The following is a 27616-nucleotide window of genomic DNA, read 5'->3' as shown; positions in this document are numbered from 1 at the left end:
AAGGTTGGTAGGGTGGAAGGTGAGTATCAGGGGCGTTCTGTCCTTGTTACGGTTGGAGGGGTGGGGTCTGAGGGCGGAGGTGCGGAATGATGCGAAGGTTGGTAGGGTGGAAGGTGAGCACACAGAGGTGAGGAAGAACCTCTTCAGTAAGAGTGTACAGTTCTCAGGCTCTGAGAGCTATGGAAGCTGATGGTATTAAATTCAAGGGAGACTGTGATAGATTTCTCATTCCTAACAACATCAAGGGATGTTGGATTAGCATGGAGACCTGACATTGAAGCAGATGATACGATTGTAAAACCATACAGTAAAGGAACAGAATTAGACCATTCAGCCCATTGAGTCTGCACCAGCATTCAATTGTGGCTAATATGTTTCTCAACCCCATTCTCCTGCCTCTTCCCTGTAACCCTTGAGCCTATCTTTCTCTGTCTTAAATACAATAACTTGGCCTCCATAGCCCTCTGCAGCAACGAGTCCCACGTATTCCCCATCCTCTGTCTGAAGAAATTCCTCCCCATTTCAGTTCTGAAGAGCTATCCCTTCACACTGAGGCTGTACCCTTCGGCCCTAGTCTCTCCTACCCGCGGAAACATCCCTACGTCCACTCGGTACCCAGGCCTCTCAGTCTTTGGTAATTTCAATCAGATTCCTCCCCCCAGCCTAAACTCCATCGAGGACAGACCCAGAGCCCTCAACCCCTCCTCATGTGACAAACCCCTCACCCCGCCATCCTCCCCCCCACCACGGGATCATTCTGGTAAACTCCTCTGGACCCCCTCCAGGGCCAGCACACCCTTCCTTAGAGACGGGGCCCAGTCAGACAGGATCTGGAACAGGGTTGGAAGTCACATGACACCAGGTTAGAGTCCAACAGATGTATTTGAACTCTCAAGTGTTTGGAGCGCTGATGGAGGGGCAGCACTTAAAAAGCTTGTGATTTCAAATAAACTTGTTGGACTGTATCCTGATGTTGTGTGTCCACCCAAGTCCAACACTAGCAGCTCCCCATCATAATCTGGAACAACAGAGCAGGCTAGAGGGACCAAAGGGTCTAGTCCTATTCTGGGGCATTAACTCCTGTAGACTTGTTGTGTAAACCACCGCCTGTACAAATACAACGTTATTGATCAATGCTAAATACTTGGATTACTTCCCATTTCATCGAAGGGAAGCGTTATCAAGGAACCAGGCCAAGGAATTCGGTTGCCATGGCGCTGACAGTACGGAAAGGGGGATTTCTAAACATGAGGATAGTTGAGGCGTGGTCAGACTGGGAGATGGCGTAAGGTCAGCAGGCCGAGGGAATGTGACAGAGGGAGTTAAACACACACAGCGTCGCACTGGACAAAGACTGACTGGAGTGTGGAACACCCGGGAGGTTCCAATTCTAGATTGTTCTATTGGCCTAAAAAAAAGCACATTCTGGAACAGTGTATTTGTTTTTAGAAAGAGAATTTGGAAATCAGCCTCTCAGGAAACGGCACAAACTGACCAGGACAGGAAGGGAGAGAGCCTGATCGCAAACTCTCGAACCAGACCGTCACCAGATACCTTGCTCAATGTCCGTATGGTTACATTGGAGCTGTCTGACCCACGAAGAAGCATCAAGGATGAATTGAGGGCTCTGGCCTTTCCTCATGGTCGTTGATTCCTCCCAACCTCCCAAGGCACCCATGGTCAAGTCTGGGTCACTGGTTATGGAGGAAGCCAAGGTGGATGAGATGAGTGAGTGCAGGGAGAGGGGCTACCTGCTCACCAGGAAAATCGGCACCGGTTCATTCTCTCGAGTGTATCTGGCAGTCCCAACCCAGGATAAGATCTGCTGCAATTTCCGATTGGCCGTTGGTCTCCGCAACAAGAAAGAGAAGAGGGTAAGTACTTTTATACAGTTACAGTGATGTCCACCACAGGAACAGACCCTTCGGTCCAACCCCACAATGCCAGCAAGATATCCCAACCCAATCTAGTGCTATTTGCCAACACTCGCCCAATATCTTTAAAAATTCTTTTATTAGATGGAAGGTGGGGGTGAGCTGCCATCTTGAACCACTGTAGTCCATGTGATGTAGGTAGACCCACAATGCCCTTAGGGAGGGAATTCCAGGAATTTGACCCAGCGACAGTGAAGGAACAGTGATATATTTCCAAGTCAGGATGGTGAACGGCCTGGAAGGATGGGCAGGGGATGCTGTTCCCATGTCTCTGCTGGCCTTGTCCTTTGAGATGGAAGTAGTCGTGGGGTTGGAAGCTGCTGTTGAAGGAGATGAATATTTGAGGCGGTTGTTGGCTGGTCTGAGAGGGAACACTCCCAACGTTAGCACAAACCTGACAATGTTAGTAAAGGAAATATGGCAGTGTTATGGGGCGGAGTCATTACCAGCTGCTCCATCCAAGTTTCAATCCTTCAAGATTTTTTACTGGTTACTGAGGCTGTTGCTACGCCATTTCAGGAGGCAGTAAAGAGACGTTCCCATTGATGCAGGGTTTGGAGTCTCTTGTAGGCCAGACCAGGTAAACATGGCAGATTTCCTTCTGTCAGAGGGTCAGTGCTGAGGGAGTGCCACACTGTCAGAGGGTCAGTGCTGAGGGAGTGCCACACTGTCAGAGGGTCAGTGCTGAGGGAGAGCCACACTGTCAGAGGGTCAGTGCTGAGGGAGAGCCACACTGTCGGAGGGTCAGTGCTGAGGGAGCGCCGCACTGTCAGAGGGACAGTGTTGAGGGAGCGCTGCACTGTCAGAGGATCAGTACTAAGGGACTACCTCACTATTGGAGGGTCAGTGCTGAGGGAGTGCTGCACTGCCAGAGGATCAGTACTAAGGGACTACCTCACTATTGGAGGGTCAGTGCTGAGGGAGTGCCGCACAGCCGAAGGGTCAATGCTGAGGAAATGTTGCACTGTCGGAAGGTCTGTGCTGAGGGAGTGCTGCGCTGTCCGAGGGTCAGTGCTGAGGGAGAGCTGCACTGTCGGATGGTCAGTGCTGAGGGAGAGCCGCACTGTCGTAGAGTCAGTGCTGAGGGAGCGCCGCACTGCCGGAGGATCAGTGCTGAGGGAACGCCACTGTCGGAGGGTCAGTGCTGAGGGAGCATTGCACTGTCGGAGGGTCAGTGCTGAGGGAGCACCGCAGTGTTGGAGGGTCAGTGCTGAGGGAGTGCTGCACTGTCGGAGGATCAGTACTGAGGGACTACCTCACTGTCGGAGGGTCAGTGCTGAGGGAGCACCACTGTCGGAGGGTCAGTGCTAAGGGTGCATCGCACTGTCGGAGGGTCAGTGCTGAGGGAGCGCTACTCTGTCAGAGGGTCATTGCAGAGGGAGCACCGCACTGTCGGAGGGTCAGTGCTGAGGGAGCATCGCACTGTCGGAGGGTCAGTGCTGAGGGAGCGCTACTCTGTCAGAGGGTCATTGCAGAGGGAGCACCGCACTGTCGGAGGGTCAGTGCTGAGGGAGCACCGCAGTGTTAGAGGGTCAGTGCTGAGGGAGTACCTCACTGCCAGAGGGTCGGTGCTGATGGAGCGCCACACTGTCAGCTGGTCAGTGCTGAGGGAGTGCCTCACTGGCAGAGGTCCACTGAGGGAGTGCCGCACTGTCGTAGAGTCAGTGCTGAGGGAGTGCCACTGTCGGAGGGTCAGTGCTGAGGGAGTGGGCACTGTCGGAGGGTCAGTGCTGAGGGAGCACCGCAGTGTTAGAGGGTCAGTGCTGAGGGAGTGCTGCACTGTCGGACGGTCAGCGCTGAGGGAGTAGGAAATGTTGGACGGTCAGTGCTGAGGGAGTGGGCACTGTCGGAGGGTCAGTGCTGAGGGAGCATCGCACTGTCGGAGGGTCAGTGCTGAGGGAGCGCTACTCTGTCAGAGGGTCATTGCAGAGGGAGCACCGCACTGTCGGAGGGTCAGTGCTGAGGGAGCACCGCAGTGTTAGAGGGTCTGTGCTGAGGGAGAACCTCACTGCCAGAGGGTCGGTGCTGATGGAGCGCCACACTGTCAGCTGGTCAGTGCTGAGGGAGTGCCTCACTGGCAGAGGTCCACTGAGGGAGTGCCGCACTGTCGTAGAGTCAGTGCTGAGGGAGTGCCACTGTCGGAGGGTCAGTGCTGAGGAAGCACCGCAGTGTTGGAGGGTCACTGTTGAGGGAGTGCTGCACTGTCGGAGGATCAGTACTGAGGGACTACCTCACTGCTGGAGGGTCAGTGCTGAGTGAGTGCTGCACTGTTGAAGGGTCAGTGATGAGGGAGCACTGCACCGTCAGAGGGTCAGTGCTGAGGGAGTGCTGCATTGTCAGACGGTCAGTGCTGAGGGAGCGCCGCACTGTCAGAGGCTCAGTGCTGAGTGAGCACCACACTGTCGGAGGGTCAGTGCTTAGGAAGTGCCGCACTGTCAGAGGGTCAGTGCTGAGGCAGTGCTGCACTGTCAGAGGGTCATTGCTGAATGAGCGCTGCACTGTCAGAGGGTCAGTGCTGAGGGAGAACTGCACTGTCGGAGGGTCAGTACTGAGGGAGCGCCGCACTGTTGGAGGGTCAGTGCTGAGGGAGCGCCGCACTGTTGGAGGGTCAGTGCTTAGGGAGAGCCGCACTATCGGAGGGTCAGAGCTGAGGGAGCGACACTGTCGGAGGGTCAGTGCTGAGGGAGTGCTGCACTGTCGGAGGATCAGTACTGAGGGACTACCTCACTGTTGGAGGGTCAGTGCTGAGGGAGTGCCGCACTGTCGGAGGGTCAGTGCTGAGGGAGTACTGTATTGTCGGACGGTCAGTGCTGAGGGAGCACCGCACTGTCGGAGGGTCAGTGCTGAGGGAGCACCGCACTGTCGGAGGGTCAGTGCTGAGGGAGTGCAGAAATGTTGGACGGTCAGTGCTGAGGGAGTGGGCACTGTCGGAGGGTCAGTGCTGAGGGAGCGCCACTGTCGGAGCGTCAGCTCTGAGGGAGTGCAGAAATGTCGGAGGGTCAGTGCTGACGGAGTGGACACTGTCGGAGGGTCAGTGCTGAGGGAACGCCGCACGGTCAGAGGGTCAGTGCTGAGGGATTGGGCACTGTCGGAGGGTCAGTGCTGAAGGAGCACCGCGTTATCGGAGGGTCAGCGCTGAGGGAGTGGACACTCTCAGAGGGTCATTGCAGAGGGAGCACTGCATTGTCGGAGGGTCAGTGCTGAGGGAGTGCCGCACTGTCGGAGGAACAGTACTGAGGGTCTACCTCACTGTTGGAGGGTCAGTGCTGAGGGAGTGCCACACTGTCAGAGGGTCATTGCTGACGGAGCACCGCATCGTCGAAGGGTCAGTGCTGAAGGAGCGCTGCACAGTCGGAGGGTCAGTGCTGAGGGAGCACCGCACCGTCAGAGGGTCAGTGCTGAGGGAGCACTGCAGTGTTGGAGGATCAGTGTTAAGGGAGTGCCGCACTGTTGGAGGGTCAGTGCTGAGGGAGCACCGCACTGTCAGAGGGTCAGTGCTGAGGGAGTGTCGCACTATCAGAGGGTCAGTGCTGAGGGAGCGCCGCACTATCAGAGGGTCAGTGCTGAGGGAGCGCCGCACTGTCAGAGGGTCAGTGCTGAGGGAGCGCCGCACTGCCGGAGGGTCAGTGCTGAGGGAGTGTCGCACAGCCGGAGGGTCAGTGCTGAGGGAGTGCCACACTGCCGGAGGATCTGTGCTGAGGGAGTGCTGCACTGTTGGAGGGTCGGTGCTGAGGCAGCGCTGCACTGTCAGAGGATCAGTGCTGAGGGAGTGGGCACTGTCGGAGGGTTAGCGCTGAGAGAGTGCCACACTGTCGAAGGATCAGTGATGAGTGTGCGCCTCACTGTCAGAGAGTCACTGCTAAGGGAGTGCTGCACTGTCGGAGGGTCAGTGCTGAGTGAGTTCTCCACTCTCAGAGGGTCAGTGCTGAGAGAGCACTGCACTGTCGGAGGGTTAGTACTGAGGGAGTGCCGCACAGTTGGAGGGTCAGGGCTGACAGAGTCCCGCACTGTCGGAGGGTCAGTGCTGAATGAGTGCTGCACTGTCAGAGGCTCAGTGCTGAGGGAGCGCCGCACTGTCCGAGGGTCAGTGCTGACGGAGTGCCGCACTGTCAGAGGGCCACTGAGGGAGTGCTGCACTGTCGGAGGGTCAGTGCTGAGGGAGCGCCACTGTCGGAGGGTCAGTGCTAAGGGTGCACTGCACTGCCAGAGGGTCGGTGCTGATGGAGCACCACACTGTCAGCTGGTCAGTGCTGAGGGAGCGCCTCACTGGCAGAGGGCCACTGAGGGAGTGCTGCACAGTCGGAGGGTCAGTGCTGAGGGAGTGCTGCACAGTCGGAGGGTCAGTGCTGAGGGAGCGCCACTGTCGGAGGGTCAGTGCTGAGGGAGCGCCACTGTCGGAGGGTCAGTGCTGAGGGAGCACCGCAGTGTTGGAGGGTCACTGTTGAGGGAGTGCTGAACTGTCGGAGGATCAGTACTGAGGGACTACCTCACTGCTGGAGGGTCAGTGCTGAGTGAGTGCTGCACTGTTGAAGGGTCAGTGATGAGGGAGCACTGCACCGTCAGAGGTTCAGTGCTGAGGGAGTGCTGCATTGTCGGACAGTCAGTGCTGAGGGAGTGCCGCACTGTCGGAAGGTCAGTGCTGAGTGAGCGCCACACTGTCGGAGGGTCAGTGCTGAGGCAGTGCTGCACTGTCAGAGGGTCATTGCTGAGGCAGTATGGCACTTTCGGAGGGTCATCGCTGAATGAGCACTGCACTGTCAGAGGGTCAGTGCTGAGGGAGAACTGCACTGTCGGAGGGTCAGTGCTGAGGGAGCACCGCAGTGTTGGATGGTCACTGTTGAGGGAGTGCTGCACTGTCGGAGGATCAGTACTGGGGGACTACCTCACTGCTGGAGGGTCAGTGCTGAGTGAGTGCTGCACTGTTGAAGGGTCAGTGATGAGGGAGCACTGCACCATCAGAGGGTCAGTGCTGAGGGAGTGCTGCATTGTCGGACGGTCAGTGCTGAGGGAGTGCCGCACTGTCAGAGGCTCAGTGCTGAGTGAGCGCCACACTGTCAGAGGGTCAGTGCTTAGGGAACGCCGCACTGTCGGAGGGTCAGAGCTGAGGGAGCGCCACACTGTCGGAGGGTCAGTGCTTAGGAAGTGCTGCACTGTCAGAGGGTCAGTGCTGAGGCAGTACGGCACTTTCGGAGGGTCAGTGCTGAGGAAGCGCCACACTGTCGGAGGGTCAGTGCTTAGGGAGCGCCGCACTGTCGGAGGGTCAGAGCTGAGGGAGCGCCACTGTCGGAGGGTCAGTGCTGAGGGAGTGCTGCACTGTCGGAGGATCAGTACTGAGGGACTACCTCACTGTCGGAGGGTCAGTGCTGAGGGAGCGCCGCACCGTCGGAGGGTCAGTGCTGAGGGATCACTGCCCTGTCGGAGGGTCAGTGTTGAGGGAGCGCCGCACCGTCGGAGGGTCAGTGCTGAGAGATCGCCGCACGGTCAGAGGGTCAGTGCTGAGGGAGTCTCGCAGTGTCGAAGGGTCAGTGCTGAGGGATTGGGCACTGTCGGAGGGTCAGTGCTGAGGGAGCACCACGCTGTCGGAGGGTCAGTGCTGAGGGAGTGCCACTGTCGGAGGGTCAGCGCTGAGGGAGGAGGCACTGTCGGAGGGTCAGTGCTGAGGGAGCGCCACACTGTCGGAGGGTCAGTGCTGAGGGAGCGCCACTGTCGGAGCGTCAGCGCTGAGGGAGTGCAGAAATGTCAGAGGGTCAGTGCTGACAGAGTGGACACTGTCGGAGGGTCAGTGCTGAGGGAGCGCCGCACGGTCAGAGGGTCAGTGCTGAGGGAGTCTCGCACTGTCGAAGGGTCAGTGTGAGGGCTTGGGCACTGTCGGAAGGTCAGTGCTGAAGGAGCACCGCGCTATCGGATGGTCAGCGCTGAGGGAGTGGGCACTGTCGGAGGGTCATTGCAGAGGGAGCACTGCATTGTCGGAGGGTCAGTGCTGAGGAAGTGCCGCATTGTCGGAGGATCAGTACTCAGGGTCTACCTCACTGTTGGAAGGTCAGTGCTGAGTGAGTGCCACACTGTCAGAGGGTCATTGCTGACGGAGCACCGCACTGTCGAAGGGTCAGTGCTGAGGGAGCGCTGCACTGTCAGAGGTTCTGTGCTGAGGGAGCACTGCAGTGTTGAATGGTCACTGTTGAGGGAGTGCTGCACTGTCGGAGCATCAGTACTGAGGGACTACCTCACTGCTGGAGGGTCAGTGCTGAGTGAGTGCTGCACTGTTGAAGGGTCAGTGATGAGGGAGCACTGCACCGTCAGAGGGTCAGTGCTGAGGGAGTGCTGCATTGTCGGATGGCCAGTGCTGAGGGAGCGCCGCACTGTCAGAGGCTCAGTGCTGAGTGAGCGCCGCACTGTCGGAGGGTCAGTGCTTAGGAAGTGCCGCACTGTCAGAGGGTCAGTGCTGAGGCAGTGCTGCACTGTCAGAGGGTCAGTGCTGGGGGAGAACTGCACTGTCGGAGGGTCAGTGCTGAGGGAGCGCCACACTGTCGGAGTGTCAGAGCTGAGGGAACGCCACTGTTGGAGGGTCAGTGCTGAGGGAGCATCGCACTGTAAGAGGGTCAGTGCTGAGGGAGTGCTGCACTGTCGGAGAGTCAGCGCTGAGGGAGTAGGAAATGTTGGACGGTCAGTGCTGAGGGAGTGGGCACTGTCGGAGGGTCAGTGCTGAGGGAGCATCGCACTGTCGGAGGGTCAGTGCTGAGGGAGCACCGCAGTGTTAGAGGGTCAGTGCTGAGGGAGTGCTGCACTGTCGGACGGTCAGCGCTGAGGGAGTAGGAAATGTTGGACGGTCAGTGCTGAGGGAGTGGGCACTGTCGGAGGGTCAGTGCTGAGGGAGCATCGCACTGTCGGAGGGTCAGTGCTGAGGGAGCGCTACTCTGTCAGAGGGTCATTGCAGAGGGAGCACCGCACTGTCGGAGGGTCAGTGCTGAGGGAGCACCGCAGTGTTAGAGGGTCAGTGCTGAGGGAGTGCTGCACTGTCGGAGGGTCAGCGCTTTGGGAGTAGGAAATGTTGGACGGTCAGTGCTGAGGGAGTGGGCACTGTCAGAGGGTCAGTGCTGAGGGAGTGCCGCACTGACTGAGGGTCAGTGCTGAGGGAGTGCCGCTCTGTCGGAGGGTCAGTGCTGAGGGAGTGGCGCAGTGCAGGGAGTGAACACCTCCAAAACGGATCCTCTGATCATTCCCACATTGTTGTCTGTGAGATTGTTTTTATTCATTCACGGAATTCAGGCATCGCTGGCTAGGCAGAATGTTTTGCTCATCACTACAGCTCAGAGCCAGCCACATTGCTGTGGGTCATGTGCAGGCCAGACCTGGCAGTGTCCTTCCCTCAAGGGCATTCACTAAACAAGATGGGTTTTCCAAAAATCAACAATGGATTCAGGGTCAGTATTGTACTCTCAATTTCTGATTTGTATTGAATTCAAATTCCACCATCTGCAGTGGCAGGGTTTGAACCCAGGTCCCTGGAACACTATCTGGGTCTCTGAATGAATAGTTTGGTGATAATATCAGTATACCATTGTCTCCCCTGTAGTGTACACATAGCCTGTGCTGTGCACTGGGTAAAAAATGAGGTCTGCAGATGCTGGAGATCACAGCTGAAAATGTGTTGCTGGTTAAAGCACAGCAGGTTAGGCAGCATCCAAGGAATAGGAAATTCGACGTTTCGGGCATAAGCCCTTCATCAGGAGTGAGGAGAGGGTGCACACTCTCCTCATTCCTGATGAAGGGCTTATGCCTGAAACGTCGAATTTCCTATTCCTTGGATGCTGCCTAACCTGCTGTGCTTTAACCAGCAACACATTTTCAGCTGTGCTGTGCACTGGCTGAGTGGCTGCTTTCCTGTATTCGAACATGCTAGAATTGACCTTCTCTGGATGTGTGTCGTTCTGGGCTTGACCTTGGAGCAGAACCAGACCATTCAGCCCTTTGTGCTTCTCATGGCCGGTCTGTTTACTTATTGAATTTCACATCCTTCAATAATCCAATAACCCTTGATTCCCTGCATAACGAGAATCCATCCACTCAAACTACTGTGGACTGCTGGAAAACTGAAATAAAAACAGAAATTGCTGGAGAAACTCAGCAGGCCTGGCAACATCCGTGACGAAAAAAACAGTGGTAACTTTTAGGTCTCAGGACTTGATCCACGTCTGTTGTAACCACAGCAGAAGGATATTATTTAATTGGAGAGGGTGCAAAAAAGATTTACCAGCCTATTGCTGGTACCAGACGGTTTAGTTTATAAGGAGAGGCTGGGACTTTTTTCCCTCAGAGCACAGTAGGCTGAGAGATCATAGAGGTTTATAAAATCATGAGGGATATGGATTGGGTAAATAGACGAGGACTTTTCCTTGGGGTGAGGGAGTCCAAAACAAGAGAGAGGAAAGATTTAAAAAGGATGGAAGGGGCAACCTTTTCACACAGAGGGTGGTGCGTGTTTGGAAGTGGTAGGGGCGGGCATAATGGCAGCATTTCAAAGATATTTGGACAAGTGGAAAGGTTTACAGGTGAGCCTAGAGCAGGCAAACGGGACGAGTTTAGTTTGGGAAACTTGGTCAGCACGGATGGGTTGGGCCGAAGGGTCTGTTTCCGTGCTGTATGAGTCAATGACCCCACCCCTCCAGCCTGCTGCAGCACTGACTCCCAAAGTCACACAATCCAATGAGCCAAAAACAAAATCGCTCGTCTTTTTCCCTGAAAGGGTGACCCCTTGTTCTGGACTGACCCACCAGAGGCAACACCTTTCCCACGGCCACCTTGTCCAGCCCATTCTGGATTGTGTACTCTTCCATCGGGTCAAACTTCACTCTTCTACGTTCCCAGTGGGAACAAACCCAGACTGTTCAACATTCCCTCTTCAGGAAACCCCCCACCTTCCAGGTTTCACTCTCTGATTCCCCTCCCATGTGTTAAAACCGCACACAGTGTTGAAGACACGGTCACACCAGTGTCCTGTCTCACTGAGGCACATGTCTGTCCAATTTCTCTTGTTAGTAAAGGATATAATGCCTTCAGAATCCAAGAGTGTGGTGCTGGAAAAACACAGCCGGTCAGGCAGCATCCCAGGAGCAGGAGAGTCGACGTTTTGGGCGTAACCCTTCATCAGGACATCAGCCTTGGTGGAAGTTTGGAAAGATTTTAGATGTTGGAGAAAGTTGTAACCGTGTTCTGCCCTGTCTCTGCAGGTCGCCATTAAGGTCATCCCGATCTGTCAGCGTCCGCAGCAGCAACAACACTCTCAACGGAGTCTGTCCCGGGAAATCAACGCTCTGCTGACCACCTACAAACACCCGAACGTGGTATGAACACGGGCCGTTTCCTGTCTCAGGCTCAGGCCTGTATGAACTAGGCCGCAGGCCAAGCCCAGGGGGTGGGGATGGGGTCCTACCTGCCCCTGCAACAGACCCCCCCCCCCCCCGCAGTCTGGCCGGCAGCGGTCCCAGAGGACGGGAAAGGCGACGTGGCAACGCAGATTCTCCCTTGTCCTTTCTTTGGCCCAGCCGGGGGGGTCTCTGAGCTCGAGGTGGGGGGGGGGGTGACTCTGACTGTGAGGACCACCCTGGTCGAGCAGACACAGGGGGCTGGGTAAGGAACCTCCTCTCTCTCCCCGGGACTATCCCACCACCCCCACAGTGTGGAGGGGCTGTGTGAGGCCCCCCACAGTTAACCAGCTCACGGACAGTTAGTTCCTGTGTGACTGCTCCCCTCCCCTGAGCGCGGGGTCCATGCTCTCAGTTTGTTGTATTGGGGAGGTCAGACATGGGGAAAAAATGAATAAAAGAGACTAACTCTCTCTCCCTTTCTCGTTTTGTCCCTCCTCTCCTCTCTCTCTCCCTCTTCCATCCTCCATTTCTACCTCCCTATCTTTTCCACCATCTATCCCTCCTTCCCTCTCATCTTTCTGCCTCTTCCTCTTTCTCCATCTCTCTCTCTCTCTCACACCCACACACCTCTCACTGTCCCCTCTTCCTCTCTCTCTGTCGTCCACACCCTCTTTCCTTTCCATCTCTCTGCCCTCCTCCTCTCCCTCTCTCCCCGTTTCACCCCACCATTTTCCCTTCCTCTCCCAATTTCTCTTCCCTATCCCTATCTCTCTATGTCTCAGTCCCTCTCTCACTCTCTTCCTCTCCCCCACTCAACTTCCCTGCCTCTCTCCCCCATGATCCCACACCAACCTCTCCCCCAACTCCCCACCCCCCCGCTCTGTCCCACCTCACACTCTCCCCCGCCTCTCACTCCTTCCCCTACCTCCTATGCTCCACCCTCCTCTCCCTCCTGATGCCCCCTTCTCCCATGTTCCCCCCACTCAATAATTCTCTCTCCCTCACTCCACTCTCCCACATCCTTCTCACTCCCTTCCTCCTGTTCCCTCACCCTCCCTCCCACCCTCTCTCCTTGTCCCTCCACCCCCCAGATCCAGCTGTATGAGGCCTTCCGCTCTGTGAGTCGCCTCTACCTGGTGCTGGAATTGGCCGTGAAGGGTGACCTGCTGAAGTATATTAACCGCCTGTCGGACCGGAGACTCTCTCTGGGACTACAGGAGGGGGAGGCCGCGCGCCTCTTCACCGAGCTGGTGGGAGCAGTCTCACACTGTCACAGCAAGAACATCGTGCACAGGTACCGGGGGGTGGGCCGGGGGGAGAGGGCAGAATTACCACCCAGCTGAGAGTACCCCCATTACAACCCAGCCCATTACATCGCCATGGCACCCACCACCCACACACCTCATTACACCCCCACACACACACCCGCCACACACACACACACCCACCACCTACACACACACACACACACCCACCACCCACACACCTCACTACACCCCCACACACACATCACCACACACACACCCACCACCCACACACACATCACCACACACACTCCCCACACACACCCCCACACACACACCCACACCCCCCACACATTCCCCCCACACACACCCACACTCCCCCCACACATTCCCCCCCACACACCCACACACACACCCACACTCCCCCCACACACACCCACATTCCCCCATACACACATTCTCCCACACACACACATCCACATCCCACACAGACCCATACACACCCACACATGCCACCACACACCCCCACACACACACACCCACCACCACACACACACCCACCCACCTGCCACACACACACACATCCACACCAACCCGCCACACATACACCCACCCACCCGCCTCACACACACCCACCCACACACCACACACACACATACACTCACACACCCACCCGCCACACACACATACAGCCACCCGCCACACACAGACACACCCCCACCCGCCACACACACACACCCACCAACCCGCCACACACACACACACCCACACCCACCCGCCAGACACACACACCCACCCACCTGTCACACACACATACAGCCACCCGCCACACACACACACCCACCAACCCGCCACACACACACCCACCCACACCCACCTACCACACACACATACACCCACCCGCCACACACACCCACCCGCCCGTCTCACACACACACCCCCACCCACCACACACAGACCCACCACACACACACACACCCACCCACCACCACACACACACACACCCCAACACCCGCATACCCCAACACCAACACACCCAACCACACACACACCAAACCACACACCCCCATACCCCACCATTCACACTCACACCCATACTCCCCACACACACACCCACACTCCCATACACACACACCCCCACACACATCCACAACCCCCACACACACATCCACACCCTACACAGAGCCACACACCTACCCACTCACACCCACCCCACAGAGACCCACACACCCACCCACACACACCCCACACAGACCCACACACCCACCCACACTCACACACATACCCCTCAGACCCACACACCCACCCACCTACCCACACACACACCCCACAGAACCACACACTCACCCATACACCCCCCCACAGACCCACATACCAACCTACCTACACCCACCCACCCACAACCCCCGGACACACAGACGCACTGCCCCCCCCAAAGACCCACCCATCCACACCCCCCACAGCCCCACAGCCCCCCACTCATCCCCCCTACACACAGCCCACCACACCCCACACAGACCCACACACACACACACACACTCCCCACACATCCACACACACTCATCCGCGCCACACACACATCCACACACCCCACACCCCCATACACACACACCCATTCTCCCACACACACACCCCACAGACCCACACGCAGCCCCCACAGACCCACACACCAACCCCACAGACCCAACCCCACACACATCCCCCCACACACACACCCCCAACACACACACACACTTCCCACACACCCACACACTCATCCACCCTACACACACCCCACCACACCCGCCCACCCACACACCCCCACAGAACCACACAACCACCCACAGACCCACACCTGCCCACACACACACTCACCCACACCCACACACACACACCCCACAGACCCACACACCTACCCACACACACTAACCACAGACCCACACACCCACCCACACCCACCCACCCACACCCCCACAGACCCACACTCCTCACACATCCACACACACATCCGCACCACACACACACACATCCACATACCCCACACTCCCATACACACACACCCACACATCTACACCCCATAAAGACCCACACACCCACCCACCCACACGCACACACACTCCCCACTGACCCACACACCCACCTACACACACACATCCCCACACCCACCCATCGACACACATCCCCCACAGACCCACACATCCACCCCACAGACCCACAGAGCCACCCACACACCCCCACACACGCCCCCCATAGACCCACACACACATCCTCCACAGACCCACTCACCCACACACACACACACACACCCCACAGATCCACACAACCCCCCAGACCGACACACCCACACCCTCCCAGACCCACACACCCATCCACCCACCTACACACACACACCCACCCACACACTCATACCCCCAACAGACCCACACACCCCCACATACCCACACACCCACCCACCTCACAGACCCACCCACCCACCCACACACACACCCACACACACCCACCCACAGACCCACACACCCACCCACACTCCACTGACACACACACACACACCCCACAGATCGCACAGACCCACACATACACACACACCACAAACCCACACACACACACACACCACAGACCCCCACACACACACGCACATATCCCCCACACCCCCAATACCCCCATCCACACACACCACCACACATCGCCCCCTACACACACCCACCACACCCCCCACAGACCCACACACCCCACACACACACATCGCCCCCTACACACACCCACCACACCCCCCACAGACCCACACACTCAGCCCACCTACACACACCCACCACACCCCCCACAGACCCACACACCCCACACACACACATCGCCCCCTACACACACCCACCACACCCCCCACAGACCCACACACTCATCCCACCTACACACACCCACCACACCCCCCACAGACCCACACACCCCACACACACACATCGCCCCCTACACACACCCCACCACACCCTCCACAGACCCACACCCCACCACACCCCCCACACATCCACACTCACACCCCCCACACATACCCACACACACCTACACAACCCCTCCCACAGCCCGTACCCACCCACACACAGGCCTCACACACCCCTCCCACACCTGCCACCTACACAAACCCCCAGACACCCACACAGAGCCCTCCCACACACTCATCCATACACCGCCCCCCCCCCCCCCATTCACATACCCCAACACACACCCCCGCCTCCCTATCACAAACCTACCCAAAGTGTTGGAGGGGACACAGTGGAGGAGGCTTTCCTCTGTATCTTGTCTCCTCAGTTACTCACAGGATGTGGGTGACACTGGCCAGCATTACCCATCCCTAATTGCCCAGAGTCAGCCACATTACTGTGGGTCTGGAGTCACATGGAGGCCAGGCCCAGCTAAGGAGGGCAGTCTCTTTCCCTAAAGGGTATTACTGAACTAGATGGGGTTTTCCATCAATCGACAATGGGTTCATCGTTAGATTGTTAATTCCAGACTTTTATTGAGTTCAAATTCTGCCACGTGGATTCAGTCCAGCATTAATAACACTAATCTGTTACTTTCTCAGATATCTAACTCCGCGCTGTACCTTGAGCAGGAACGTTTAATGGGGACAGTGTAGAGGGGAGCTTTACTCTATACCTAACCCCGAGCTGTACCTGCCCGGGGAGAACGTTCCTGTTCGACAGGATTCTGAGATGTAATCTCACTGCCACAGTTACAGTGGTAGCGTTACTAAATTTGTTTAATAAGCATGCATCATTGCGAGGACTTAACGCCTGTCTAATATATGCTGCAAACTCTTTCACAGAGATTTGAAATGTGAAAATATTTTACTTGACGAAAGAGGATCCCTGAAGTTGACAGGTGAGAGAAGGCGAATTGAAGATTAGATTTGATATTGATAATAAACTGACAATGACCCTGACTCCTGTAGGTACCTCTAACCTGTTAGCACCTCATATACTGTCATCATTTGTGGGCGGCACTGTGGCACAGTGGTTAGCACTGCTGCCTCACAGCGCCTGAGACCCAGGTTCAATTCCCGACTCAGGCGACTGACTGCGTGGAGTTTGCACGTTCTCCCCGTGTCTGCGTGGGTTTCCTCCGGGTGCTCTGGTTTCCTCCCACAGTCCAAAGATGTGCAGGTCAGGTGAACTGGTCATGCTAAATTGCCCGTAGAGATGGGTAAATGTTGGGGAATGGGTGGGTTGCGCTTCGGCGGATCAGTGTGGACTTGTTGGGCCGAAGGGTCTGTTTCCACACTGTAAGTAATCTAATCATATTAATCTAGCAGGGAACGATAGCTATAGCTCTACATTGCAACATATGGCTTAAGGTTGGCATTTTGCATAAGGGACAGTGGAATGTAATATTTGTTTGAAAAAGTTCCAATCACAGGCAATGCTGGAAAAGCTCAGCAGGTCTGGCAGCATCTGTGGAGAGAAATCAGAGTTAACATTTTGGTTAGTGAGTTTTAGATTAGATTAGATTACTTACAGTGTGGAAACAGGCCCTTCGGCCCAACAAGTCCACACCGACCCGCCGAAGCGCAACCCACCCATACCCCTACATATACCCCTTACCTAACTCTACGGGCAATTCAGCATGGCCAATTCACTTGACCCGCACATCTTTGGACTGTGGGAGGAAACCGGAGCACCCGGAGGAAACCCACGCAGACACGGGGAGAACGTGCAAACTCCACACAGTCAGTCGCCTGAGTCGGGAATTGAACCCAGGTCTCAGGCGCTGTGAGGCAGCAGTGCTAACTACTGTGCCACCGTGCCATCCATCTTTGAGAAGATGAACACTACATTGGACAAACAGGCAGAAAACTAACCACCAGGATACATGAACATCAACTACCTACATAACAACATGACCCTCTCTCACTAATATCCTTAAATACAGATAAGGAAGGACACTATTTTGACTGGGACAACACATTCATCCTAGGAAAAGCCAAACAGAGACATGCACGAGAATTCCTCGGAGCATTGCATTCCAACCAGAACTCTTATCAACAAACACATTGACCTTGACCCCACTTACCACCCTGCTAAGAAAAAGATCAGGAAATGACATCACCAGAGGAAATGACATCACTAACCCAAAGAAACCCAAACATAAAATAGAAAACAGGAAATATCAGCAGTGCTTCGTCTGGCGGCCCACTGAAGATGTTACCGAGTATGGTGATGAAACGTCTGAAAATGAACCTTCCTCCAACAAACCTACATCCACATGCATTAACATTTTGAATTGGTCAGCTTTCCTCTGAGGAAGGGTCACTGAACCTTAAACGTTAACTCTGATTTCTCTCCACAGACGCTGCCAGACCTGCTGAGGCTTTTCCAGCAATTTCTGATTTTTGTTTCGGATTTAGCAGCATCTGCAGTTCTTTTGGTTTCCATTTCTACAAATATGGTTGAGATGCCCCAACTTTTCAGCAGCATAAAGCAGTCCCATTAGCAACTCCCACACCTGTCCCAAACTCTTACGGGGGTTGTACACTTGTGAATCAAACAGTCAGATTTCTACACTCTCTGGAGCCATTAGGTCAAAGAAAATAAGAATAAGGAACAGAACAGGGCCCACAAAGCCAGCTCTAGCCCCATAAGATCTTTGGCTGATTTGGTGGTGGTCTCACCTCCATTGTCTGGCCAACACACCATAACCTTTGACTCCCCTTGTCGATCGAAAATCTATGGAACAGCATTGAGTTAATTTTAAGGAAGCTGTTTGAGGAAGCGAACTCCAGACACTAAAAAATCCACAAAAAGAGAAGAAATTTCTCCATCATTTGTTTTATTTCTAAAAGCTGGTCTTTAGTTCTAGATTCACCCAAGAGGGGAAACACACCTTTTATCTATTTACAAGACATGGGCGTCTCAGGAACGCCAGTATTTATTGCCCGTCCCTAGTTGCCCCCTGACAAGGTGGGGGTGAGCTGCCCTCCTGAACTGCTGCAGTCTATGTGCTGTGGGTTGGACCCACGATGCTGACGGAATTCCAGGACTCTGACCCAGCGACAGTGATAGGAACGTTGGTATATTTCCAAGTCAGGATGGTGACTGGCCTTGCGGGGGGGGGGGGGGAGCAGAATTCCAGGGGGTGGTGTTTCCATGTCTCTGCTGCCCTTGTCCTTCTGGGTGGAAATGGTTGTGAGCTTGGGAGGTGGTGTTGAAGGATCTTTGGTGAATTTCTGCTGCTACTGAGCGTCAGTGATGGACAAATGTATGTTTGTGGATGTGGTGCCACTCAAGAGGGCTGCTTTGTCCTGGACGGTGTCACACTTCTTGAGTGTTGTTGGAGCTACACCCATCCAGGCAAGTGGGGAGTATTCCATCCCACTCCTGACTTGTGCCTTGTAGATGGTGGACAGGCTTTGGGGAGTCAGGACATGAGTTACTGCAGGATTGCTCACTTCTGAGATGCTCTTATAGCCACTATGTTTAGGTGGTGAGTCCCATTGAGTCCAAAGGACTGAAGGGTCTGTTTCCATGCTGTACATCTCTATGACTCCATGATATCAAGAAATGGTAGGAGGCACTGGATACTGCAAAGGCTATGGACCCTGACAACATTCCAGCAATAGTACTGAAGACTTGTGCTCCAGAGGGGAGGGGAGAGGGACAGCCCTTGACATCAAGACTACATTTGACCGAATGTGGCATCAAAGAGCCTGAGCAAAACTGGAATCAATGGGTATCAGGGGATAAACAAAGACACACTGACATTGGAGCCAGCCCAGAGAAGGGTCTGTCTTATGAGGACAGGTTGAGTAGGTTGGACTTGTACTGAGAGGAGATCTTACAGTAACATACAAGATTTATAAGGACCTTGACAGGGGAGATGTGGAAAGGTTGTGGGAGAGTTGAGCACCAGAGGCATCATCTCAGCACAGGATAATTGCACATTGAAGACAGAGATGAGGAGGAATGTCTTCTCTGAGAGGGTGGTGAATCTGTGGAATTCTTTATTGCACAGGACTGTCAATGCTGGGTCATCAAGTATATTCAGGCCTGAGATAGATCTTCAACCATTCAGGGGAGTCAAGGATTATGGGGGAAAGGCAAGAAAGTGGAATTAAGGATTATCAGATCACAATCTCATTCAATGACGGAACATGCCCGAAGAGCTGAATGGTCTACTTCAATCCTGACATTTTATGGTTTTGTGATTGAAGTCACACCCAGCACAAAGGGTATGACTGTGGTTGAATTGAATTGAATTTATTGTCACATTTACTGAGGCACAGTGAAAAGCTTTGTTTTGAGAGCAATACCGGCATATCACAGAGTTAAGTAACATAGATAGTAAATAATAGGTAAACAGCGGCAAAAACAAAAACACAGGTACAGGCGAATGTTAAGAGTTTGAGAGTCCATTCAGTATTCGAACAACAGTAGGGGAGAAGCTGTTACGAAACTGGCTGGTGCGTGTGTCAGGCTTCTGTACCTTCTGCCCGATGATCAAAGTAAATATTGCCAGGGTGGGATGGATCTTTGAGAATGTTGGCGGCCTTTCCTTGACAGTGGGCCTGGTAGATGGATTCTATAGATGGGCGATTGGCCTTTGTGATTGTCCAGGCCAAGTTCACCACACTCTGTAACCATCTCCGATCTTGAATGCTACAGTTGCCATACCAGGTTGTGATACACCCAGACAGTTGTTGGAGGTCACTGATGCCAACATCTCATAAATAGAGTACACAACCATCCACCTGTTTGAAGTGAACACCGTTTCTGTTGCTGTGAAACAGCAAGACCTGCATGTTGCTCAGCCAATGATGTCATCGAACGGCAAAGTACAGTCGTTGGGCTGAATGGCTTGCTTCAGCCCCCACGTCACATGGTCTTGCTCAAACCTTTGAGCTACCTTTCCCTTCCAGAGTAACCTGAGGTCATCTGGTCACTCTTCAGAAACAGAGAGTGACCACCTTAGGGCTTTAATGAGTCGGCACAATGTACAGGCGTACGATCTGCTCAGGGTATTAACCACGGGATTGCCTTGTTGCAGCACCAGCATTACACTCTAAACAAGTAGCTCAGGCCCATTTGCAGGTTTACTGACAGGGTAATCATACAGTGTGGGAACTGTAGGAATCCCACTGTGTCCATTGCCCTGTGAAGGCAGGGTTCTGGTGGACAGTAAGGAAGAGCCCAGAGAGTCATAGAGATGTACAGCATGGAAACAATCCCTTCAGTCCAACCCGTCCATGCCGACCAGATATCCCAAACCAATCTAGTCCCACCTGCCAGCACCTGGCCTTCATCCCTCTAAACCCTTCCTACTCATATACCCATCCAAATGCCTCTTAAATGTTGTACCAGCCTCCACTTCCTCTGGCAGCTCATTCCATACACACACCACCCTCTGTGTGAAAAAGTTGCCCCTCAGGTCTCTTTTATATCTTCCTCTCTCACCCTGAACCTATGCACTCGAGTTCTGGACTCCCCTTTCCCAGCACTTGGCCCATATCCCTTTAAAACCCTACCTATTCATATACTCATCCAGATGCCTTTTAAATGCTGTAATTGTACCAGCCTCCACCACTTCCTCTGGCAGCTCATTCCATACACGTACCACCCTCTGTGTGAAAAAGTTGCCTCTTAGGTCCTTTTAATATCTTTCCCCTCTCACTCTAAACCTATGCCCTCAAGTTCTGGACTCCCCCACTCCAGGGAAAAGACTTTGTCTATTTACCCTATCCATGCCCCTCATGATTTTGTAAACCTCTATAAGGTCACGCCTCAGCCTCCGACGCTCCAGGGAAAACAGCCCCAGCCTGTTCAGCCTCTCCCTATAGCTTAAATCCTCCAACCCTGGCAACATCCTTGTAAATCCCTTCTGAATCTTTTCAAGTTTCACAACATCCTTCCAATAGGATGGAATAGAATTTCACGTAATATTCGAACAGTGGCCTAACCAATGTCCTGTACAGCTGCAACATGACCTCCCAACTCCTGTACTCAATACTCTGACCAATAAAGGAAAGCATACCAAACGCCGCCTTCACTATCCTATCTACCTGCGACTCCATTTTCAAGGAACTATGAACCTGCACTCCAAGGTCTCTTTGATCAGCAACACTCCCCAGGACCTTACCATTAAATGTATGAGTCCAGCTCTGATTTGCTTTCCCAAAATGCAGCACCTCGCATTTATCTAAATTAAACTCCATCTACCACTCCTCAGCCCATTGGCCCATCTGATCAAGATCCCATTGTAATCTGAAGTAACCTTTTTCGCTGTCCACTACACCTCCAATTTTGGTGTCATCTGCAAATTTACTAACTGTACCTCTTATGCTCACATCCAAATCATTTGTATAAATGACAAAAAGTAGTGGACTCAGCGACGATCCTTGTAGCACTCCACTGGTCACAGGCCTCCAGTCTGAAAAACAACCCTCCACCACCACCCTCTGTCTTCTACCTTTGAGCCAGTTCTGTATCCAAATGGCTAGTTCTCCCTGTATTCCGTGAGATCTAAGCTTGCTAACCAGTCTCCCATGGGGAACCTTGTCAAACACCTTACTGAAGTCCATATAGATAATGTCCACCGCTCTGCTCTCATCAGTCCTCTTTGTTACTTCTGAGAAGATCATTTGAATCCATTTGCCAACCAATCAGCACTCTCTTTTCATGCTGTAGAAAAAATGGTATTTTTATTCTTGCGAATTGTCCTGACGAATGCAACATGAAAAGCTTTGTTTGCTTTAGAGAGGAGGGATTTCAGGATTGTCTTAAAGAAGGAGGGAGATGTGGACGGGATTAGTGAGGGAATTCCAGAATGTGGAGCCCAGGGGCTGAAATGCACAGCCAACACTGATGGAGTGATTAAAGTAGAGGAGAGATTAAAATGGAGGATGCTCAAGAGGCTAGAATGCAGGAACACAGAGATATCTCACAGTGCCACATTTGGAACATTGCAGACAATTCTGGTCACCCCACCAGAGAAAGAATGTTATTAAAAGTCGCAAATAAGATTTACAAGGATGTTACTGAGACTGGAGGTGGGAACAAGTCAGACTTTTTTTTGACCTGGAATGAAGGAGGCTGTGGGGTGACCTTATAGAAGTTTATAAAATCATGAAGGGCATGGATAAGGTAAATAGCAAGGGCTTTTTCCCAGGGTGATGGAGTCCAAAGCTAGAGGGCATAGGTTTAGTGTGAGAAGGTAGAAATTTAAAAGACACTTGAAGAGCAACTTTTTCACACAGAGGGCGGTGCATGTATGGAATGAACTGCCAAAGGAAATGGTAGAGGCTGGTACAATTACAGCATATAAAAGACGTTTGGATGTACATGGATATGAAAGGTTTAAAGGGACGTGGTGGCACATGGGACTAGTTCTATTCAGAAAGCCTGGTCAGCATGGACTGGTTGGGCTGAAGGGTCTTTCTGTGCTGTGTGACTCCATGCTGTCAACAGAGATAAGGAAGGAATTTCACAGAATCACGGTGCAGTAGGCCATTTGGCCCATTGTGTTCACACCAGCCATCAGATGAGCAATTCATCTAATGCCATTCTCTTACTTTCTCCTCCTGACCCTGCTGTTCCTTTTCAAATAACCATCTGAAGGGTTCTGTTGAAATTTCATCGCAACCACGAATGCATTCGTCATTTTTAAGGGATGCCTGTTTACTTTTCTTTACACTGAATGACAAGAGCACTCTAGTTCTGGACTCCCCTAACCCAGGGAAAGGGACTCTATCAAGGGCTGCAGTGTTACAATGAAATCACCAATTGAGAATCATATTCAAGGTGATTCACAGCCCTGGGTCCGGTTAGCATAAACCTGTTTTCCTCTGGGACTGTGTATGTGTTTTCCATTACTTGGATCCCTCTAACAGCTGATCCCATCTCCCCCATCCCTGGTTATGCTTCTGTCCTTAACCATAGAACAGTTGTTGCTCCTCAGATTTTGGCTTGGCTACCAGATGCAGGAAGAACGGTTTGATGAGCTCCTTCTGCGGCTCCATGCCATACACAGCCCCGGAGATCCTCCAAGGCCAGAAATATAAGGGCGAACACGCCGACATCTGGAGCATGTAAGAGTGAGAAATAATCCCGACTTCACTCTTTCTTAATCCCTATCATCCCAGCATCCTCTTTCCGTTGGTTTGGTGTCACCTGTGGGAGGTGGGGGGAGGGGTCACTTGTTGAACTGAGTGGCCATTTCAGAGGACGTTGGTATTGGTCTGGAGTCACATGTTGGCCGGACCAAGAAAGCACGGTAGATTTTCCTCTCTACAAGACGAGGCGATCAGCTGAGGTTTTCCAGCAATAGAAACATTGATTGTGTGTTTCGCTTTCAATTTCAGGTTTATTAATTAAATCAAAACTTCACCACCTGGTGACATTTGAACCGATCACATTATTGGCTCCCATAATGCTCTAGTCCTCCCACAATGCTCTAGCCCATGCCTCTGAATTACTGGCCCAGAGACTCCACCACTGAGTCACCAATTACACAAAGTGTTGAGATGCTGGCTCAGACTGGTCTCCTTACCTGGGAATTCCCCGGCCTTACGGCTGAAAACTCTCCAGACCCACCCTGAAGTGTTTGTTCCGTTTCTATATTTTTCTCTCTTTTATCCCCCTACCCTCCCCAGGGGTGTCATTCTTTATGCTATGGTGACTGGAAAACTTCCGTTTACTGAATTTCAGCCAAGTAAACTGCTGGAGGAGATTAAATGTGGCATCCTCTACAATGAACGCTTGTCAACAGGTAACTAACTCCCTGCTTAAATCTCTTGATTATTTCTAAATGGACTGGTTAGTCCCTAACGGCATTGTCCTAAGGAGATTCCAGGTGAACGCTCCCTCTCCACTACCATAACTTTGTTGAGAAACACTGTTCACAGGCTCCAGGAAAATTTCCAGCCAAAACAGGGTTAGCGAGCTGGGAATATTTGAACCAGGTCAATTGACATGATCGATTCCCCATTTGTAGATTCCCTCCTTGCTATCTCCGACATGAATAACTTTCCCTGGTATTTGAATGGGATTTGCCTATGTCAACTTGTCATGGTTTCATTATGACCTCCTAACAGTAGGGGCACTGCATTGCTTGTACTGGCAGGAAACTGTAATTTCAGAGTAACTTCTTAAAATGTTTTCATTTGTGGAATCCTGCTGTAGCTGGCTAGGTCAGCATTGATTGCCCCAGAGAAGGTGGTGGTATGATCTCAGTTGACCAGAGTAACTGGGGGTCTTTAAAGTAGAGATTGTAGTGGTGTCCTCTGGAACCCCCTCTTTGGCCACTCTACCACTCACAAAATGAAGGTAGATGCAACACAACACTAGGTTATAGTCCAACAGGTTTATTTGAAATCACAAGCTTTTGGAGCACTGCCCCTTGGTCAGGGGCTTGTAAAAGCTTGTGATTTCAAATGAGCCTTTTGGATTGTAACCTGACATTGTGTTGCTTCAGACTTTGTCCAGAGATGAAAAATGTGGTGCTGGAAAAACACAGCAGGCCAGGCAACATCCAAGGAGCAGGAGAATCGACGTTTCTTCAGGACTTCTTCAGACTTTGTCCACCCCAGTCCAACATCATCATATGAAGAGATCAAACTGGACACAGTGTCCTGGACACAGACCAAGTAGTGATCTGGTCAACGTACTGTATTCCAATTTGTACTGGTTGTTTCTGTCAATACATCCTAGTTAGCTGCTTCATGTCACTGATTGAAAGGGGTGCTGTGCTGCCGAGTAATGTTAACACGACCAATCATGAGAGTTATTGTTCCTTAGTGTTTACAATGTGTTTCATTTTTGAATTGACTGATGCAGCCTGCCAGGATCTGATCAGTAAGATGCTACAGTGGAAACCAGCAAACCGCCCCGCACTCAGCGAGGTCCTCACCCATCCGTGGATGCTACCTGCTGCATCTATTCTCTTCCGGAAGGTCCGGATCTTCACGGCAGGTTCCTCAGAGAAGAAGCAACATAAAGAAGTGACAGGCAAAGGTTTGCACGTTTGCTCTCCACCCTTGATGTTGGAACTGCAATTGGCTTCCCTCTTGCGCTCCAATGAATAGCAGTAAGGGAGCATGCTTTCCCATCCTCAGGTTCGTGTGACAGGGTAGTTTGGAGTTCAACGTGGCAGATGGCACTTCCTACAGTGCCACACCCACCCTGGGCTGGAGTGGCAGGCTTCATCATGGGTGTACACACTGCACTGCTGCGGACATCAGCTGGCTTAGTGCTAGAAAGTCACCTGCTCCAACTTTTCTCCTGGGAGGCAGCCTGGCCCAGTACAGAATGATTCCCACATCACCTTCCCTGATATGGAAACATTCGGCACATCTCAGACTCCCTCCTGCCAAATTACAGCAAAGCTCACTGTGTGGGATTGACTGTTTTGTTAACATGTGGTACACAACACTTGCGAGTATCAAGAACCACAGTGTTACCATGGCTCTCTGTGACGGAGGCCATTACATGTTTTTAGACACCGTTTGGGGATGTGGGCGAGGCCAGCGTTTATTGCCTGTCCCTAGTTGACCCTTTGAGGTGGGAGTGAGCTGCCTTCTTGAACCGCTGCAGTCTATGTGCTGTGGGTTGACCCACAATGCCCTGAGGGAGGGAATTCCAGAATCCTGATCCAGTGACAGTGAAGGGAATGGTGATACATTTCCAAGTCGGGATAACGAGTGGCTTGGAGGGGAATGGGAAAGTGGTGGCATTCCCGTGTATCTGACTTTCGGTTCAACCAGTCCATGCCAAACATAATCCCAAACTAAACTATCCCCACCTACCTGCTCCTCGCCCATATCCCTCCAAACCTTCCTATTCATGTACTTATCCAAATGTCTTTTAAACATTGCAATTGTATCCACATCCACCACTTCCTCTGCAAGTTCATTCCACACACGAACCACCCTCTATGTAAAACATTTGCCTCTCATGCCTGTTAAATCTCTCCGCTCACCTGAAAAATGTGTCCCCTAGTCTTGAAAGCCCCCAGCCAGGGAGAATTAACTCTATCAATACCCCTCACCTTCCAGACAGAAGTGGTTGTGGGTTTGGAAGGTGCTGTCTGAGGATATTTGGCGAATTTCCGCAGTGTATCTTGTAGATGGTACGCACTGTTGTTGCTGAGCGCCGGAGATGGAGGGAGCAGATGTTTTAAGCTGATGGGTAGGAGGGTTCTAATTTACTCGTGTTCTGAAAGGTGTTTCTCTGTCTGCAGGAGGAGACCACCCCGTGAAGAGAAATCCAAAGGGGAGGAACGTTCTCATCATCTGCAACTCGGGTGTGAACAAACTGAAGCTCAAAACGGAGGCAGCCAAGAGACAGGCCGACCCTGGTTGCAGCTCACCTCAGGGACGGCCAGACAAGCTCGCCATCCCCCCGACCGCCAACACCGACAGAACGGTCCAACTCTTCACCCACACGCCGAAACCACCGGCCACCGCCAAACCCACGCGCAGTTTTAAGAGGCCCGTCTCTGCGTCACCGCAGAACTCAGAGCTGGCAAGGAAACTGCGAGGCCTACAGGACGCCGGTCCCTGTGTGCGCTTCTCCAGGTCCAGCCAGCGCCTCGCCTCAACGGCAGAGTCCCTGCCGCGACAGCTGAAAGGATTCTAGGCCGGGAGGGAACTTCCCTGGGCTACACGCTCTTCCTCTTTTGGATTTAATTTGAGTGGATCGACTGGCGTTTACCAATTCTTGTATGGAAAGACGTTGATCAATAAATAGCAAGAAATGACAGCCTGTCCAGTGCCAATTCGAGGGTTAATTTCCAGGTTTATTGGGAACTTTAGTGCTCCAAGAGCATGCATCAACCATCTCCAAGATTAATACATCTCTGTCTCTAACCAGGAACAGATGTACATTATCCAACATGTCTGTAATGGTTAGAATGTGCAGTTATAGGCTGTGTGCACAGAAATCTGTGAATATTGGCAAGATTGCAAATGATTTATCAGTGTTTAAGCATAAACTGTAACCACAACCCCTTACAGGGGATCAGAAAGCTTAAATATAGAAAAGAACATCAACCAGTTATTTTCATTTTCACAGGATGTGGGCACTGCTGGCAGGATTTTGCCCAGAGCTGAAAATGT

At 52.8% G+C, this 27616-nt stretch overlaps 1 protein-coding gene across 1 annotated transcript; it reads left to right on the top strand.

Moving 5' to 3' along the window:
- The first annotated feature begins 1676 nt into the window (after nt 1-1676).
- On the top strand, nt 1677-27137 carry LOC132816251 (testis-specific serine/threonine-protein kinase 5-like). Its single transcript, XM_060825747.1, has 8 exons — nt 1677-1874; nt 11162-11275; nt 12391-12593; nt 16340-16395; nt 23461-23590; nt 24155-24270; nt 25338-25514; nt 26740-27137. The coding sequence occupies exons 1-8, from the start codon at nt 1677-1679 to the stop codon at nt 27135-27137; spliced, it is 1392 nt and encodes a 463-aa protein (XP_060681730.1).
- Nucleotides 27138-27616: the final 479 nt, after the last annotated feature.

Source organism: Hemiscyllium ocellatum, chromosome 5, assembly GCF_020745735.1.
Source record: "Hemiscyllium ocellatum isolate sHemOce1 chromosome 5, sHemOce1.pat.X.cur, whole genome shotgun sequence".
Classification (NCBI taxonomy): Eukaryota; Metazoa; Chordata; class Chondrichthyes; order Orectolobiformes; family Hemiscylliidae; genus Hemiscyllium; species Hemiscyllium ocellatum.
This window is presented reverse-complemented; position numbering and strand designations above follow the sequence as displayed.

Bases quoted from the DNA above. Each gene is read 5' to 3' on its own strand.
- LOC132816251 (XM_060825747.1), top strand. From the start codon at position 1,677: ATGGTCAAGTCTGGGTCACTGGTTATGGAGGAAGCCAAGGTGGATGAG. The intron at 24,271-25,337 runs GTAACTAACTCC...TGACTGATGCAG, and splicing joins CAATGAACGCTTGTCAACAG to CCTGCCAGGATCTGATCAGT. The intron at 25,515-26,739 runs GTTTGCACGTTT...CTCTGTCTGCAG, and splicing joins TAAAGAAGTGACAGGCAAAG to GAGGAGACCACCCCGTGAAG.